The 19,105-nt window shown below is 40.0% G+C and overlaps 1 protein-coding gene across 4 annotated transcripts in view; it reads left to right on the top strand.

Moving 5' to 3' along the window:
- The first annotated feature begins 555 nt into the window (after nucleotides 1–555).
- Nucleotides 556–19,105, top strand: part of LOC133563322 (homeodomain-interacting protein kinase 3-like) — a 72,330-nt gene continuing 53,780 nt past the window's right edge. For all 4 annotated transcript variants that reach the window (XM_061917393.1, XM_061917391.1, XM_061917392.1 and 1 more), the window contains exon 1: nucleotides 556–933. In XM_061917393.1, coding sequence (XP_061773377.1) covers nucleotides 909–933 — 25 coding nt within the window. In that variant the 5' untranslated portion in view covers nucleotides 556–908. The remainder of the gene's footprint in view (nucleotides 934–19,105) is intronic.

The following is a 19,105-nucleotide window of genomic DNA, read 5'->3' as shown; positions in this document are numbered from 1 at the left end:
TGAGGAACTCCACAACCCGTGGCGTCACGCGCACATCGTCTGCTACTTCCGGTACAGGCAAGGCTTTTTTTATTAGCGGACAAAAGTTGTGAACTTTATCGGGGATGTTCTCTACTAAATCCTTTCAGTATCGCAAAATGATCAAGTATGACACATAGAATGGACCTGCTATCCCTGTTTAAATAAGAAAATCTAATTTCAGTAGGCCTTTAATGTCATGATATATTTTGCTATGATCTTCTGGCGAAATATTTAACAAGCTATTCGTCACTGCCTTTATGCGTCACACGCACGTTCATTAAAAAATATATATATACCGCCTTGGTGGTAAACTACGGTGGCCGATTGGGGAAAAGGCGTAGCATTAATATCCAAACACAGACAAATACAAATGTACGCTGTTTCGTAACGGAATAGTGTGTTGTATAACCGCTTCTATATCCTCAGCATTTACAAAACAAAGTCGACGAAGAATATGACATAGGTATGAAGTCACCATATATGTTTTTGGACAGTTGTCACAGCTTGACATTTATGGACACGCCCCTCCTCCCCCCTCCCCTACCTAACATTCCACACATGAGGCGAAGCAACAGCCAGCAACAGCAGCGACACGTCCGTCAGCCACCAGGCGTGCAAAAGTTTACCAACGCCCGATTCTTCGATTTGAGCACAACCAAAGACCACATTTGACAACACCCAAGACTCCTGGAAAACGAAGAATCCCGGCATGGCGCTCTTAACCGCTCGTTATCCGTGTTATTTTGGAGCTGCAAATGTGTAAAAAAAAAAAAAAAAAAAAGTGAGTCGTACTCCTCGACGTAGGAACAAGATGGCAGCAGTAGCGGCAGCACCATCAACGCAAGGTTCGACGGCGGCGTGTCTCCTCGCTGCTGGCCTTTTCACTAATGTGCTCCACGGTTCTTACTGAAGGTAAGACTACCGAGCCACCACCATTTTACGTTGTTTATTTGCGGTTGTGTCGCGCCGAAACGAGTCGGACTTCGCCCACTGGCTTGTTTGCTAACACAAGCTAGCCAACTTTGGCGTGGTCGCCAACAATACTAACTATCATTACTTTTCCAAATTCATTTTGGTACATTTCCCATTTTAGGAATGTGTAATTGACTTGAACTACTACACTGTAACCTGACTGTAATAATGAGGTTATTATTATGCAACACTAACCGCACACGTAGCACTTTGCTACTGAATTAAAGGAATCTATTAAAAACGACTCATTTAAAGTCTTGAATTGGAGCAGACTGTCATCTAATGACAAAACGAGTTTCAACAGGTGTTCGGATTGTTGTTGCCCTTCCCCCAAACGTACAAACAGCCACCCCCCTCCTCCCATATGGTGTCTGTGTCCTAGATTTATCAAGTAACAAACTGCACGTACAGCTGGCATTCTTTGACAAGTGTTCCCCCACCCCACAAACATACGTAGGGGATTTGATTATCAATTACAAGTCTGGATCTGGTCTCCAAACAGAGGGAGTGTCATGCTAATAATGCCTCTCTAGTATCAATCAACCATCCATATATCTACCGCTTATTCCCTTTTGGGTCGCGGGGAGCGCTGGTGCCTATCTCAGCTACAATCAGGCGGAAGGCGGCGTACACCCTGGACAAGTCGCCATCTCATCACATGGCCAACACAGATAGACAGACAACATTCACACTCACATTCACACACTATGGCCAATTTAGTGTTGCCAATCAACCTATCCCCAGGTCCATGTCTTTGGAAGTAGGAGGAAGCCGTAGGTAACCCACGCATTTACGGGGAGGACATGCAAACTCCACACAGAAAGATCCCGAGCCCGGGATTGAACCCTGACTACTCAGGACCTTCGTATTGTGAGGCAGACGTACTAACCCCTCTGCCACCGGGAAGCCCATCAATCAATGTTATTAATATAGCCCTAAATCACCAGTGTCTCAAAGGGCTGCACAAACTACAACGACATCCTCGGTAGAGCCCACATAAGGGCAAGGAAAACTCACCCCAGTAGTACTTCGGTGATAGTGACAATGATGACTATGAGAAACCTTGGAGAGGACCGCATATGTGGGTAAATTTAATGCAACGGTGTGAAAACATATAATAGAATATTACGATACAGTCATTTTCTATATCGCACAGAGACAAACCTGCGATATATCGTATGTTTTGATATATTGCCCAGGCCTATTCTCTTGTGTCAATCAATTAATCAATGTTTATTTATATAGCCCTATATCACCAGTGTCTCAAAGGGCTGCACAAACCACAACATAACCACAACGACATCCTCGGTAGAGCCCACATAAGGGCAAGGAAAACTCACCCCAGTGGGACGTCGGTGACAGTGACAATGATGACTATGAGAAACCTTAGAGATGACCGCAAATGTGGGCAACCCCCCCTAGGGGACCAAAGACAATGGATGTCGAGCGGGTCTAACATGATGCTGTGAAAGTTCAATCCATAGTGGATCCAACGCAACCGTGAGAGTCCAATCCAAAGTGGATCCAACTAAGGCTGGGCGATATTGGCTTTTATTAATATCACAATATTTTTATGATATATTGCGATATACGATATATATTACGATATTTTGCCTTGGCCTTGAATGAACACTTGATGCATATAATCACAGCAGTATAATGATTATATGTGTCCACATTAAAACATTCTTCTTCATACTGCATTATTATATATGCTCATTTTAAACTTTCATGCAGAGAGGGAAATCGCAACTAAGTCAATTGACCAAAACTGTATTCATTACTCTTCATTCTCTCATGGGTGACTTCTTAAATGAATGTCGAGCGGGTCTAACATGATGCTGTGAAAGTTCAATCCATAATGGATCCAACACAACTGTGAGAGTCCAATCCAAAGTGGATCCAACACAGTAGCGAGAGTCCCGTCCATAGTGGAGCCAACAGGAAACCATCCCAAGCGGAGGCGGATCAGCAGCGCAGAGATGTCCCTAGCCGATACACAGGCGAGCGGTTCATCCTGGGTCCCGACTCTGCACAAGCGATCCATCCTGGGTCCCGACTCTGGACAGCCAGTACTTCATCCATGGCCACAGGACCGGACCCCCTCCACAAAGGAGAGTGGGACAGAGGAGAAAAAGAAAAGAAACGGCAGATCAACTGGTCTAAGAAGGGAGTCTATTTAAAGGCTAGAGTATACAAATGAGTTTTAAGGTGAGACTTAAATGCTTCTACTGAGGTAGCATCTCAAACTGTTACCGGCAGGGCATTCCAGAGTACTGGAGCCCAAATGGAAAATGCTCTATAAACCTCAGACTTTTTTTGGGCCCTGGGAATCACTAGAGAAGAGAAGTTAACTTAAAGCATACTTTCCCGGGGGACTCCCAAATTTCAGTGCCCCTTTGGAAAATCTCCTGGGGCAACCATTCTCCCGAATTCCTCACGATTTCCACCCAGACAACAATATTGGGGGCGTGCCTTAGAGGCACTGCTTTTAGTGTCCTCTCTCACCTGAAAAACAGCTGACTGTCTTTAGCGCCGACGGGAGTCTTGCAAAGCCCATTTTGATGTCTTTTTAAAAAAATTAATATTGAGTGAAAAGAGCAGCGTGTTTACATTCAAACTAGGGATGTCCCGATCCAGGTTTTTGCACTTCCGATACTGGCCGATACCAGCCTATCCGAGCATGTATTAAAGTTTAAAGTTCTTTAGCCTACTTAGTTGTCAGATTCATGTCGAAAAGGGTTTTAGTACTCTTGATAACAACTAGCCAGCTGAATTAGGTGAGTTTGAATAATACACAATGGTTGGTCTTCAAGGATAAACACAAAATAGAAAAAATTATACATGACAAACAGAAATGGCATCATTAAACAATAAAAAAGTGAACAGTATAAAGCGCAAATTATGCTGTAAACATTATTAAAAAAAAGCAAAACATACAAACAACCTGAGTGGGATAAAATGTCTATAACTCAACATCAACACTTGATTTTGAACAATTGTAAACTTTAAAAAAACTATCTACACACTCCCTTCATTTGTTTGCCCCAGTCAGGGGGGCAAACAATTGAAGTCCAAGCATAATGGGGAGATTCTTTCTAACAAAGACGAGCACTTCAAGATGCTCAGGTGTCAGCCTGCTCCTGTGTTCATCAATGATGAGTGCTAAAAAACCTCTCACTCTCAAGATTCATTAAAATGTCTTACAACTTTACCACCACGCTTGACTTTATTGTGGCATGTTTTGCACGCCACCTCTTCATCTTTTTTGTTTTCTAGGGTAAAATCCCACACAGCTGACATTTTTACCGTAACTTTTAATTCACACGGCCGTCTTAACCGTTAGAACACAGACCTGTGGATGTGTTGAAGGTGTGTTGGAAAATGCGGAACGGAACGTAGGGAGCAGCAGAAGAGTGGAATGTATTATTTAAATCGGTGCGTTGGAAAACACAGACTGGAGTTTTTTTTAAAACGCGATCTGGATCGGCATTTTCCCATGCCTTGCTGATACCCATTTTTGGGCAAATATCGGCGGCCGATCCGATCCAAATATCGGATCGCGACAACCCTAGTTCAAACATACATTTAGTCCTCTTGTAGTGTGTTAAAAGGCAGCAGGGCAGTGTTGTTGAGCTTGGAAATGACAGCGCACAACCGTGACGTTATTACAAGCGTCCATTTCTCCCGTGTACACGCATATGCTAAGCGGAGAGTTTTGTAGATCTACACTTTGGCCAGCGTTTGTAGAAGTCTGCGTTTTTAAAGACAAAAGTATGTGTCTGCGTGTGGACAAGAGGCCTAAATGCAAAAATAAATATGCGTTAAGTGTCTGTGTTCGTGTGGACATGGCCTTAGGGCTGGACGATATGGCTGTTTCACATATTTTTTCTATATTGGACCATGTTGATAATTATTGGTATTTTTCATGACCTATGGAATAATATGGACACGTAGAAACACTTTTAATGTTAACATTTCTACTTCAAATGTAACCACCCTATGACTATAATCTCCTCAGCAAGTAAGTAGATTTTGCCTCTAAAGCGTTTTTCACAGATAAAATCACAAAGCGCTGTACAAACCATTGGTGAAGTAAAACAACAATTCAATTTAAAACAACCTAGGCAACACCATTAAAAGGATACAAAGTGGATTAAAAATGATAGTTAAAATGTGCATTAACTAAAAGCTTTACTAAAAAAATAAGTTTTCAAATTTATCTTAAAAGTTTCAACCTAGTCAAGATTTCGGAGGGACTGGTGCAAATTGTTCCAGAGTCTGGGAGCTATAGCTATAGATGAAATAAAATGACAACACAACCATGGAAAACAATCTATTCATTCCTCTTGGTCCATTTCAGTTGTAAATAACATATAAATAACAAATGTCAGGGTTTATCTCACGCAGACAACACAAATACATCGGCTTTAGCGTTTGCTTCTGGGCTTTAGTATTCTGTTCACTCGGGTAGTGTCACTGACTACTTCATGTGCTGCTTCCTTTTTTTTTTCTCATTTGTCCAACAAAGTCAGAGTAGTAAGTAGGGGTGAAACGGTACGTGTATTTGTATTTAACCGTTTCGGTACGGGGGGTACGGTTCGGAGGTGTACCGAACGAGTTTCCTCACGGACATATTAAATAGCGTCCCGCACGTTGTGTAAACAATGCACACCGAGGCACAACACACGGCATGATAGCAGCAACCGGGCAACGATAGACTGACCATACCTCCTCATTTGACCTGATATGTCCTCTTTGGCAGGGCTGTCCGGGTGGAGTTTCTTAAATGCCTCAAATGTCTGGCATTTTAAGTTAGGGTTGTGTGTATTTTTAATGTACATTCAGGGTTAAGAAGGGGTTAAAAACAAAACTAATTGTGCACGCAGCAACATTCTTGAGGGAGGGGCAGAGATAGAGAGAGCAAAAGAGGTATGATAAATGCGCATGTGTCTCTAGGCTCTGCTTTTTATCGATAGATTTATCAGATTTTATTTTTTATTATCTATAGCTGCGGTGTCAAAAGTGTGCCCCGTAAGCCATTTGCAGCCCACAGCTAATGTTTTAAAGGCCCACGGCACATTCTAAAAATACTATTAAAATAAACGAAAACATAAACCAAAGTGAAATAAAACAGCTTAAAGGCTAAATGTAATTTAGAAAAAGTTGCGATGTTGACTAATAAAACAAAACTGTTTTTTTTTATTCAAACTGTCATTGCTCAAAACATAATATTGAATCAAAATCAATGTTGTTATGAATTATTGACCTATCCAATGTTCCGATTACTTCCCATCAAATATTCCACAAAAAAAAATATTTTTGCTGGAAGATTTTGCAAATTTGGTAAATAAATAACCCAAAAATGTATATTTTGTTGTTTTCTTACTGTACCGAAAAAGAAACAAACCGTGATCTCTGAACTGAGGTACCTACCGATCCGAAATTTTTGTGTACCGTTACACCCCTAGTAGTAAGCAGCTGTCTACCTCTAAGGTTTATTGGCGTTCGGTACTTCTCCTTATGTCCGTGTACACAGTGGCGTTTTAAAAAGTAAAACATTTTGCTTTTTGAAACCGATACCAATAATTTTGAAACGCATACCGATAATTTCTGATATTTAATATTTAACCAATTTAAAGCATTTATCGGTTGATATCGGCAGTCGGATATTATCGGACATCTCTTAAGTAAATGCATAAAACTGTGGAAATAACGAGTGAAGGTAGACTTGTTACTTTTAGACTGTGAATCAACATATTCTTGTCTTAAGGTGCCACACATTAAAGTAATATGCAATAATTCACTTTAAAACATATTTGGCTTCAAGCAGACAGATTCAGAGCTTTTGTCTACATTGTGCTCTTAAACAGATAAAACAATGCAGTGATTACAATGTAATGTAAGACGAACAAACGCAAGGCTCAACAATTCTCATTTGCGAACATGTCTGTCACTCAAATGCCGGTGACGGCAGAGAAAAAAATACAACAAAATAGGTCTGGGGGATTTATCGAATATACTCGATATATTGCGGGTTTGTCTCTGTCTCTTAGCGGAGTGGTGCGAGTGGTAATATGAGAGAGGGAAGGTGCGAATCTGGTAACAAATGAAGGAAGAAGAATTAATTCCAAAGAAAAACAGCACAGGTCCATCGTCTGGCGGTCGTTTGGCTTCAAGCTGGAAGATGTTGAACAAACAGTAAAATGTCAAGTATGTGGCAGAAGCATTGCTACAAAAAGAAGCAGCTCTACTAATGTAGCATCATTTGAAAAGTCACCCGCTAGAGAATGAAGAGTGCTTGTAACTCTGCATGTCAACATCTCCGTTTCATGCCACACCAACAAAATGCCCAAGCAACCATTTCCACATCAACACCGTATGAAACAAATAGTCAACAACAGGAGACAACATCCGCAGTAACCTACCACATAGCGAAGGACATGCACTATTTGATTTCCTATTATGCAGCAAATTTTTATTTGACACTTATTGAAATATCTTGTGTGACATCCTGCACAAAAGTGCACTTTATTTGTTTTAAAATATTGTAGTGGAATTCTGTACAAAAGGTGCACTTTAATTTAGTGTTGTTTAGATATGTCATTAGATTAGATAGTACTTTATTCATTCCGTCAGGAGAGTTCCTTCAGGAAAATTAAAATGTTCAGCACAATCCCATTCAAGTTTAGACAAACATTACAGGGAGACAGAACAGGATCGCTGACGGGTCTGCCGGCTTCCAGCGCCCCTTACAAAAAAAGATGAGATAAAGGTAAACAAAGAGGGGGGTTGGGGGTGGGGGGATGGGAGAAAAAAAAAAAAAAAATTGAAGATTAAAATAAAATAAAAAAAATCGGTCTTAGCCTGGGCCCTGGAGAGGAGGTGCAGACTGAGGCCAAGGGAAAAAAAACAAAACAAAAAAAACAACCAACTCATAGCCATGGTACACATCCCTCTTACATGTGTGTAAGAGAGAAACATCAAACATCAAAGAACACAGAGGACATTAAATACATTAAAGCAGCAGATACAACCAGACACTTCTACATACAGCTATGAATAAAAAGTAAAAGAAACATATCCACTGTGGTGGCCTCTGCGGTGTTCCACGCCATCGTCCGCTGGGGTGGAGGGAGCATGGCCAGAGACAGGAGCAGACCCAACAAAGCAACCAAGACAGCAGACTCCACTTTCGGCCAGTGTCCAGTCCGCATGGATGAGCGAGGATACGTCCAAGGTGACTGAGGTGTCCGACACCTGCTCACCCAGCCAAGACACCATGAAGCCTCTCCGTCCCAGCGCTCAGTGCTAGCTCCGCAGCCCTGTCCCCTCATCCGCATCTCCTCCAGTCCCTCCAAACTCTGCAGTCCTGTCCCCTCATCCGCATCTCCTCCAGTCCCTCCAAACTCTGCAGTCCTGTCCCCTCATCCGCATCTCCTCCAGTCCCTCCAAACCGACTCCGGTGTGGCAGACACCCAGCAGCTGGTCTCCATGGCCAAAAGGCTCCCAGGAGGCAGATCCAGAAGTCCACAAAAAAAGCACCACAGAGGTCACGAAAGTGGCACCCCTTGTCACACAGTCCCAAAGGGTCCCGAACCAAAAGGCAAAAAAATATAATACGACATGAAAACAAGAGGGAAACACAAAAGGATGACACAAGAGCACAGAGCTCCTGCCTACAGCAGCCACTATAGCAGCGCCATCTTGGAGAAAAAAAAAAAAAATGATGTCATCTTAGTGACATCATGCACAAAAGTGTACTAATAGCTTGTTTCAAAATGTCTCTGACAATCTTGCACTTTCTGTTTTGAAATGACATGAATGTTTGTGCCGCTGCTTAATAACTGTTTAATAAATACAGTTTTGTAAATTGACTTAGTTGTGATTTCCCTCTCTGCATGAACGTTTAAATTGAGCATATATTAATGCAGTATGAACAGGAACGTTTTAATGTAGACACATAGAATTATCATACTGGTTTGATTATAGATAAAAGGATAGATAGATAGATAGATAGTACTTAATTGATTCCTTCAGGAGAGTTCCCGCAGGAAAATTACCATTTCAGCAGAAGTGTACAGAATTGAGATCGAATTTTATAAATAAATAATGGGGGTATAAATAGAAACAAAATAGAAAAATATTACAATAAGAATAAAAAACAACAATGAGAATAACAATCATAACAGTAAAATAAGGATATAACTAGAGAAACTAGGCAGTAGTGACCATGTTGTGAAAAAATATTGCACTGTTATTGTTTTGCATCCCCTGTCATCCTAGTACCCCCTCTCCCTCCCACAGAGGAGTTTTACATTATAATGGTGTGTGGGACAAAGGAGTTTTATAGTTTTTAAGTCCTGCACTTGGGATGAAGCAGTCTAGCACTGAACAGTCTCCTCTGGCTACTGATAACGATATGCAGAGGGTGACTGGCATCATCCAGGATGCTCAATTGTTTTTCCACAGTCCTCTTCTCTAAAACCGTCACCAGTGAATCCAGTTTTATTCCGATCGTAGAACCAGCCCGCCTGATCAGTTTCTCCAGTGTGGAGCTGTCCTTAGATATACTACCCCCCCAGAACACTACGATGTAGTACAGTATGCATCAAATGTTAATTCAAGGCAAAGGCAAAATATGAAGAAATATATATCGTGTGTCGTGACATGGCCTAAAAATATCAAGATATTAATAAAGGGCTCATCGCCCAGCCCTACAACAAAATATACCACCGTCTTGCAGTTATTTATCACACCATTTAGAAGCTGAACGTTGATTCGATGTCCATTAATCCTGCAGCCCGAGTTTGAAGGCACTAGTTCTAAGTTGATGGCTTAGTGGTGTATGGTGCGTCAAATTTACCCGCAAATGCGACTAAAAATACACTGTGCGACTTGACAGAAAAAAACGTTGCACGTGTGCTAATATGGATTTCAACCCTTTCATCTCATTTTGCTCCGAAAAAAATCCATCCAAAATTGATCAAACTTAAGTAGTATGTTTGCCCACCTGTATAACACGTTTGAAATACACTAACCTAAATTACCAAATTGACGTAGAAGTGATCACTCAGTGCGTACTGAAAGCTGTGTGTGACGTTGTGTCCCTTCGTCCTGCGCCATGCACAGAAGTGAGACCCGTTCCTCCTACTTCACACACTCCGACTTACTCAGCCTTCCCAGCACGGAAGAAAGATCTTAGTTGGAGAAATCGGTCAGTAAAAAACGTTTTTTTCACCCCCTTTAAAATTTGACACAAACTGCACTGCTAAGTCACTATTAAGGTCGGAGGGAACATATTTTAACAAATCAATGATAAGTGACAAACTAGCCTTTCAAATAATACCCCGTTTGTTGACAGGAACATACAGCCATGAAAGCACATTAAATCTATTTATTAAGCAGGAGTAACACAACCCAGTGAAAGATTCAAAAGAGCTGCCTTGAGAGCCGACAAAGTACCGCTGCTAGCCTGCTCAGGTAACCAAACAGCTCAAACTCAGACTCGCTGACGTCACACGTCAGGAGGCAACAGGCACCGCCTTATAAAATGCACTAACACAGACACACACACTAACTTATCTCAACTGCAACATCCCAGATATTTGAAGTTTTTTAAGTAACTCAATAATTACTTTCCCCAGTAAGTAATTACATTTATTAAAGAGTAATTTGTTAGTAATTCAATTACTTTTTTGGTAAAGTTACAAGTAACCATAATTACTTTTTAAAAGTAATTTTTAGAACGTAGCCTATTCCACAGCATCATGGAAAATTTGGCAGGTTGGTGTTCTTGGCTAAAATCTTTGTGTGTGTTCTTTTGTGTTTTTGTTAGTTGAAGAATTGAGCCTAGCTAAGTGTTTTTTAAGAAGATTGGACATTACATTTGACTTTTCTTATATTATTTTCAAGGCTTAAAAAAAAAAAAATATATATATATATATATACATATATATATATCAAAACACCTCTTTAAGTTGGGATTTTATTATACAAAACCTAGTTTTCTTACTTTTTGGTATCTGTTTGTGTATTTGGCATCCCCATCACTCTCAAAAATTTAAAAACAAGGCATGGTGAAAATGTTTAGTTATGTGACGTTAACAAATATTTTCATTAATGGGTGAGTTTATGGGCAAACAATATAGTGATATGAGTTTAGATCCATATCGCCAAACCTACACTCGCGTTAGCTACTGTGCAAGCACTGTTGAGGGATGCTCTGTGTTTAGCATTGCAGTAGGCCTTACGGTGGCATTGTGTTTATATGTATGAATGCACATCTGTATGTTGTTTGAGTGTTAATAATGAAATTGTGATATTTAAGTCATTTCATATCGCTACCGATTTTTTTTTTTCGAGCGACCTTATTTTTTTCATTGAGTGTTACCGGTGCTACTAGTGAAAAAGCTGAGCGTCCAGCCCTTGTGTGCCTTTCAAATGTCAGGTGATGTTGGTCATTTAGGCTTGTTAAGCTGTGTGGGTTTCTCAACAAGCAAGAGGGATACTAAATATGCTAGTGGGAGCCAACTAGTCAAATGGATAAGATCGCTTTTAAGGTTTTAATGTGTGTATACAGTCAAATCTGAACGCGCTACAATTCTACCTGGGGTTAAAGGAACGTTGGTGTCTTATTACAACATCTTTTATTTTTAGGTTGAACCCGTAAAAGGGCACGTACGTGTCAGAAAACAATTTTCAGCTATGGTGCAACATTTGGTAACTAAACAAAATCTCACCGCTAGAAAATAAATTTGACTATACAAAGGGCTCCACTGTTCTCTTTAGCCAAAAGGTAAAGGCTGCCATTGTTGCTTTCCAAGCCTGTTCCTGTCCTGTGTAACATTGCTGCGGTTTGTAACAAAACACCCTTGCATACTATTCCAATGCTGCTGCTGGCCCCGGCTTGACAAGAGGTTTTAATTTTAGATCAGTTGAAAGACTAGTGTAAAGCAAATATAAAATTAGACCTCCAGAATTGCAACAGCAAAACCCATATGTCCAGGTTACAGTAAAGCAAATATAAAATTAGACCTCCAGAATTGCAACAGCAAAACCCATATGTCCAGGTTACAAATTGTTTTACTAACATCTTGAATGATCTTTAATTATGTTAGTTTGAGGCAAAGTCCTGTTTCAATCAAGGGGTCACTTTTTTTTTAATCACTCAAGTCTTAAGGTTTAATTTGTTATAAGTCTCAGCAAGTCATGCCATGGTGTACTGTTTCTCTGTATCCTGCTTGCGTTGCGGTTCTACTTGGTGTGAAATTGATCCACTAGATTACAACAGGGTTCCCTCTTCTCCTATTACAGTACACTAGTTCCCCTTTCACATAGTGTGGCATGTTGGTTCTCGCATATAGTGCAGTGGCCATCTTTAGGAAAAATTTAAAAACACATTTTTTATAAGTTTTCAGTTTTTATGGGCTAATTTCAGGAAATATCTGTGTCCATAGGAAAACACTTATATATGAACCAGCCAGTATGCTGCCGCGGGCATTACACTGCATGCATTTCTCACTCTTTCTTGTCTCTCCTTCTCACAGAGACTTAAAACAAGCGCACCTTCTTACATACGCCATATATTTTCACGTGTGCAACGTCACACGCTCCCGCGGAGCAGACAGGTAACGGCATGGTAACGTTATCTGTGATGCTAACGGTGCGGTGACGGGTGGTAATACGAGAGAGAGAAGGTGCGAATCTGGTAACAAATGAAGGAAAAATTAATTCCCGGGCAAAACAGCACAGGGTTTATCGACTGGCGGTGGTTTTTGTTTCAAGCGGGAAGATGTTGAACAATTAAGCGGCAAAAGCGTTGCTACAAAAAGTAGCACCACCTCTAATATAGCGTCATTTGAAAAGTCACTCGCTAGAGTATAAGGAGTGCTTGAAACTCCGCATGTCAACATCTCTGTTCGGTGCCACACCAACAAAATGCCGAAGCAACTATTTCTAGATCAACACCATATGAAAAAATTAGTCAACAGAAGGCGATAACATCTACAGCAATTTTCCCTCCAATTTTTTAAATGTGTGAGCAAACTTCAAAACTCCTTGAGCATTCAGTGGCGCACATGTGAGCGACGGCAGACGTGCACACTGTTATGCGCTTATCTTTTTATTCGATTTTGTGTGCGGCCTAGATTTGCCGTGCGCAGAGGACGCGTGAGCACAGGCGCTTTCCTTAGAGGTAACGTTGGTCCGCAGGAACCTACCACATAGCGAAGGAGATTTCCTATTATGTAGCTAATTTTTATTTGACACTCTTTGAAATATCTTGTGACATGATGCACAAAAGTGCACTTTGTTTTAAACTATTGCAATGGTGTTATGTACAAAAGTGCACTTTAAATGTAGTGTTGTTTTGATATGTCATCTTAGTGACATCATGCACAAAAGTGCACTAATAAATGATAAATAAATGATAAATGGCTGCGATGAGGTGGCGACTTGTCCAGGGTGTACCCCGCCTTCCGCCCGATTGTAGCTGAGATAGGCGCCAGCGCCCCCCGCGACCCGAAAAGGGAATAAGCGGTAGAAAATGGATGGATAAATGATAAATGGGTTTTACTTGTTTAGCGCTTTTATACCTTCAAGGTACTCAAAACGCTTTGACACTACTTCCACATTTACCCATTCACACACTGATGGAAGGAGCTGCCATGCAAGGCGCTAACCAGCACCCATCAGGAGCAAGGATGAAGTGTCTTGCTCAAGACACAACGGACGTGACGAGGTTGGTACTAGGTGGGGATTGAACCAGGGACCCTCGGGTTGCGCACGGCCACTCCAACTGCGCCACGCCGTCCCTAATAGCTTTTTTTTTTTATAATGTCTCTGACAATCTTGCACTTTCTGTTCTGGAAACGACATTAACTTTTGTCCCATTGCTTAATAACTGTTTTATATATACAGTTTTGGTTAATTGACTTAGTTGTGATTTCCCTCTCTGCATGAAAGTTTAAAATGAGCATATATTAATGAATATGAACAAAAATGTTTTGATGTAGACACATAGTATCGTGATACTGCTGTGATTATATGCATCAAGTGTTCATTCAAGGCAAAGGCAAAAATATCGAGATATATATATATATCTTGTATCATGACATGGCCTAAAAATATTGAGATATTAATAAAAGGCTATATCCCCAAGCCCTACCACTGACCTTTCTGAAGAAGACTGCAGATGACAGTCAAAACATGTCAGGTAAAGATTCCATCAAAATATACAAAAAATATTGTCTGATTACAAGAAAATTTGAAAGAGTACATGAATAAGAAGACATAATGAACCTTTTTGAGCAGCTTGCCTTAAAAACAAGCTTTCTAGAATTTGCCCCGATGTAACATTTTCCAACATGTGATTGATGTCAGTCTTATTAATTCCCATCCCTAGCTAACGATTCCAATTCCACTTTTGTTTCTGCTTAATGGTTCAGTTTTTTATCAATTCTCCTATCGATTCACATTTGGATAACAGGATAGCAAACAAATTGATTACCATTACCTTGTTTCGAAAAAACTGAAGAATACTAACACCACAATGAGGTTTTAAAAGACCCACAGCCTTGATGGGTTGGCAGAGAAAAATATTTAGTTTTAAACATTTTATTGAATAAAACATTGTATGTGTGGATTCAAAATCTCAGTTTGTTAAAATAATGTTTTAAAATTAATTGCAGAAAATTTCACTGCATAAATATACGTTGCTACAAAACTCAAGACCCACTTCTGGTAAATTAAGAAGGAATCGATTTTGTTTAAAAACCAGTCAATGAGGTCTCAAATTTGCAGTCATGTAACACTGGTCTTAAAAAGAGGTAGGTCGTGCAGCACTAAATGCTGTTGGCCATGTAATCTGCTGTATCTGCTTGGATCCTTTTTTATGAACACTTTAAACCGGGCAAGCCAATTAAGTCGATTGCAAACTACCGGTCAGTCGCAGAGGGGGATGTCGGCCAATCGCCAGGCAATAAATAATAGAGTAAAAATGATCTATCATCACGTCACTTTTGTCACTTGATTAACATACACCGCAGGCGAGGATCTTGTGAGATGACCGGTGGCTGCTCCGAGCTCAGTATGAAGAAAAGAACGACCAGCAGAAACGTGTGGAACATTTTTATTTCAACACACTCTCTCTCCAAACACCTGTCGTCAAGTGTCAAGACAGACTGCACAGTTTTCTGTCTTGCGATAAAAGTACTGCTCCATCCTGCCAGTTTTAACAAAATAAGTGTCTCAGAAAACTCAGAAAGAGTGGACTTTTTTTTTTCGAATGTAAATTGGAAGTTGTGGAGCTTATCAGCAGTACTGTGAGTCCAATCAATGCAAATCATCCCGTATGTCACTCAAGCCGCCACTGTTCTCCTAATATTTGCACATTTTGGGGATATACGGTATTAAAGGTAAAGTGCACTTTTTTTTGGAATGTTGCCTAACTCAGTGGTTCTCAACCTTTTTTCGGTGATGTACCCCCTGTGAACAATTTTTTAAATTCAAGTACCCCCTAATCAGAGCAAAGCATTTTTGGTTAAAAAAAAGATAAAGAAGTAAAATACAGCACTATGTCTTCAGTTTCTGATTTATTAAATTGTGTTACAGTGCAAAATATTGCTCATTTGTAGTGGTCTTTCTTGAAGTATTTGGAAAAAAAGATATAAAAATAACTAAAAACTTGTTTTAAATTAAACAAGTGATTCAATTATAAACAAAGATTTCTACACATGGAAGTAATCATCAACTAAAGTGCTCTCTTTCGGGATTGTAATAGAGATCCATCTGGATTCATGAATTTAATTCCAAACATTTCTTCACCGAAAAATACATCTTTAACATCAATATTTATGGAATGTCCACAAAAAATCTAGCTGTCGACATTGAATATTGCTTGGTGTATTTTTTGTCACAGTTTATGAACTTACATTCATATTTTGTTGAAATAGTATTCAATAAATATATTTATAAAGGATTTTTGAATTGTTGCTATTTTTAGAATATTTAAAAAAAATCTCACGTACCCCTTGGCATACCTTCAAGTACCCCCAGGGGTACGCATACCCCCATTTGAGAACCACAATCCTTATGAGAGAAAAGAACACATATTTTTTTTTTTTCTTGGGTATCAAAGAGGATAAATGCTTGGAAGATGTGGCGAATGGGAGTCACCGTTGTAGCCTTCAAAACCCTTCGTTTTATAAACACACTGCAAATATAAATGTATGCATTTATGCAAGCACATGCTACAGCCAATCAGCAGTGCGTATTCAGAGCACATGCAACAGCCAATCAGCAGTGCGTATTCAGAGCGCATATTACAGCCAATCAGCAGTGCGTATTCAAAGGGCATGGAGTCAGTGCTCCTGCAGTGGAGTGATCACATAGGTGTTAAGCAGGTAAGGCAGCAGACTCTTCCCAAATTATAACAAACACCTTCCGGTCAACTACTAGTCACATCACTATGAGCCCTTTAAAGTTCTAGAAACAGAAGCGGCAGCTTAGCTTGCTCGCAGTCCTTGAGGTGAAGGCTAATTAGCTTTTCGGGTAACAATAGCTCACTGTGCGGTGCGTGCGTATGCGTGTGTTACGGAGAGCAAAGCCCTGTGTGTCCTGAGAAAAAGACAAGCATTATTGACCTACAGTTAACTGAGTTATTTCACTTTACCTTTTTTTGTGTTGATTGAGCTGTGTTGAAGCAGCAAAAACATTGTTAAATGAAGACTTTCCTGAAGCTGTCTGATAGTTTTTATAATAATGTAACTGCATCATAAAGCCTACATGAACTCCATGGTGTTCCGGGATGAATAGTCTCTCCTATTGCTATTGTACTGTTTTTTCAGCTATAGTTACATTAATCATTGGTTATATAGCAGCCAAGTTTTTTAATGGCAGGGTCCCTATCACATGTTGATAAAAATGTTACATAAGTGAAGTGAAGTGAATTATATTTATATAGCGCTTTTCTCTAGTGACTCAAAGCGCTTTTACATAGTGAAACCCAATATCTAAGTTACATTTAAACCAGTGTGGGTGGCACTGGGAGCAGGTGGGTAAAGTGCCTTGCCCAAGGACACAACGGCAGTGACTAGGATGGCGGAAGCGGGGATCGAACCTGCAACCCTCAAGTTGCTGGCACGGCCGCTCTACCAACCGAGCTATACCGCCCCGGTATAGCTAATAAAAATTAACTACAGGCTTCCCAAATGCTGTAATAAATTAAGCATGATGAGTTGTACATATGTCAGCATGTGGCCCCACTTTTAACTCTTTTTTTTCAAAAGCTTATTGTAAACGCTTACTTACAGTAAGTCATTAATTTGACTTAAGTCATTATTTTGACTTACTAGGTCATAATAATGACATACTTAGTATCTCAGGTGACTAGGACTCTTTTGTTTTTACTTTACGGAAAAAATATTGAGATGTATATATCGTATATCGCCATTCAGCAAATGGAGCGTAAAACACAACCAAAAATTGTATGCTTCTTCATGCGACGAAGCCGGCCTACTTCACCACAGTCTGTAGTCTATTTCCCCCCCAGGCTGTGGTGGCAGCGACGACATGGAGACGTGATGGCGACAGACCGAGTTACACCGATCCTTACACCCACCCACTCAATTCCTCGGTCTGTCCGCCGGAGAGACACCACCTTAACTAACGCATTTTCGACGGGGAAACACTGACATTATTTTACTTTATATATAGTTTATTTTGTTTCCACATAAATAAACCTATTTTCAAGGTGTGGCGGCTATGATTTTTGCCGTGGTGCTGCGCCACTATCAGTTACATTGAGGGAAAACCATTTGTATTATGCTGATGTCTGTTGGGCAGTTTATGCAGCATGTAGTGCTGCATAAACTGCCCAACTCTGCTAGACCCGTTTCACGTGACTTCAAACCTGACACCTCATTGGTTCATTCTAAGACTGGAATAAATTACCGCTAGTGATATATAAATATATATTTTTTTACACACTGAATTTTAAAACATTGTTTTATAACGGAATTTTTAAACAAGAATTTTGCTTACACTGATTGAATTTGGTGGCATAATTTGAGGAAAAAAATTCAATTCACAAAATTTAAACGCAAAAAAAGTGTTGGATAAATTAAGTGTCCAAAAAGATTTTGTAATAAAGCCCTCTAAAACATACAAAAAGATGTAAATAATACTCTATTTTCACGTTGTGACTCCATATTAACAAAGTGTTAGTGATATTGTTATCATAACTGCAAATGCAGAGAAACTACTTTTAGCGGTGCGGTGTAGTAGAAAGCCATTAACCAATAAAGTGGCTCAACTTTGACATTCAACTTAGACACGGAGATCGTGAGAAAGACATTAAAAGGTTGTTGATTATTATTTGTCCCATAGTAGTTGTTATTGTCTCTCATGTAGTCTGGCATATTTAGTAGTAGTTGTTATTGTTGAAGGAAATAGCAAACAATGTGATGCGTCTGAAATTAATGTGCCGCAGTATGTTTAAAATGACCAAAGTAGGTACACATTGTTATAAATCAATGTGCCTGTCACTAGGTTAAATATATACTTTTAAGTATAAAAAAACGTTGATGGAGGTTTTCGGAGGGAGGGTTTTAGAGCGCTTTATAGGCAGAACTGATCAAAATCTATTACCTCCACTATTAGCTGACTCTTGCTATTTATGAGTGAGAATACATGAACAACATGAGTGCAGTGATTTGCTAAGTACGGGTCATACGTCTGAATGTACGCACTAACCTCACTATCCATGCGTCCCGGGGACGCAACTAATTTTTCCCATGAAAAATGATACATTGTAAACATTTAAAATATTGTGTTTAATCACAGTAACTACCAAAAAAACCCCTTGTTAGCCGACTGGACAGGCGCTGTTTCAACTCTCTGCGCATCTACTTGGCATAGACGTGATCCCCCGTACGTGTGAAGTGAAGCGAATTATATTTATATAGCGCTTTTCTCTATTGACTCAAAGCGCTTTACATAGTGAAACCCAATATCTAAGTTACATTTAAACCAGTGTGGGTGGCACTGGGAGCAGGTGGGTAAAGTGTCTTGCCCAAGGACACAACGGCAGTGACGAGGATGGTGTAAGCGG

This window comes from Nerophis ophidion, linkage group LG12 (assembly GCF_033978795.1).
Source record: "Nerophis ophidion isolate RoL-2023_Sa linkage group LG12, RoL_Noph_v1.0, whole genome shotgun sequence".
NCBI classification, from domain to species: domain Eukaryota; kingdom Metazoa; phylum Chordata; class Actinopteri; order Syngnathiformes; family Syngnathidae; genus Nerophis; species Nerophis ophidion.
This window is presented reverse-complemented; position numbering and strand designations above follow the sequence as displayed.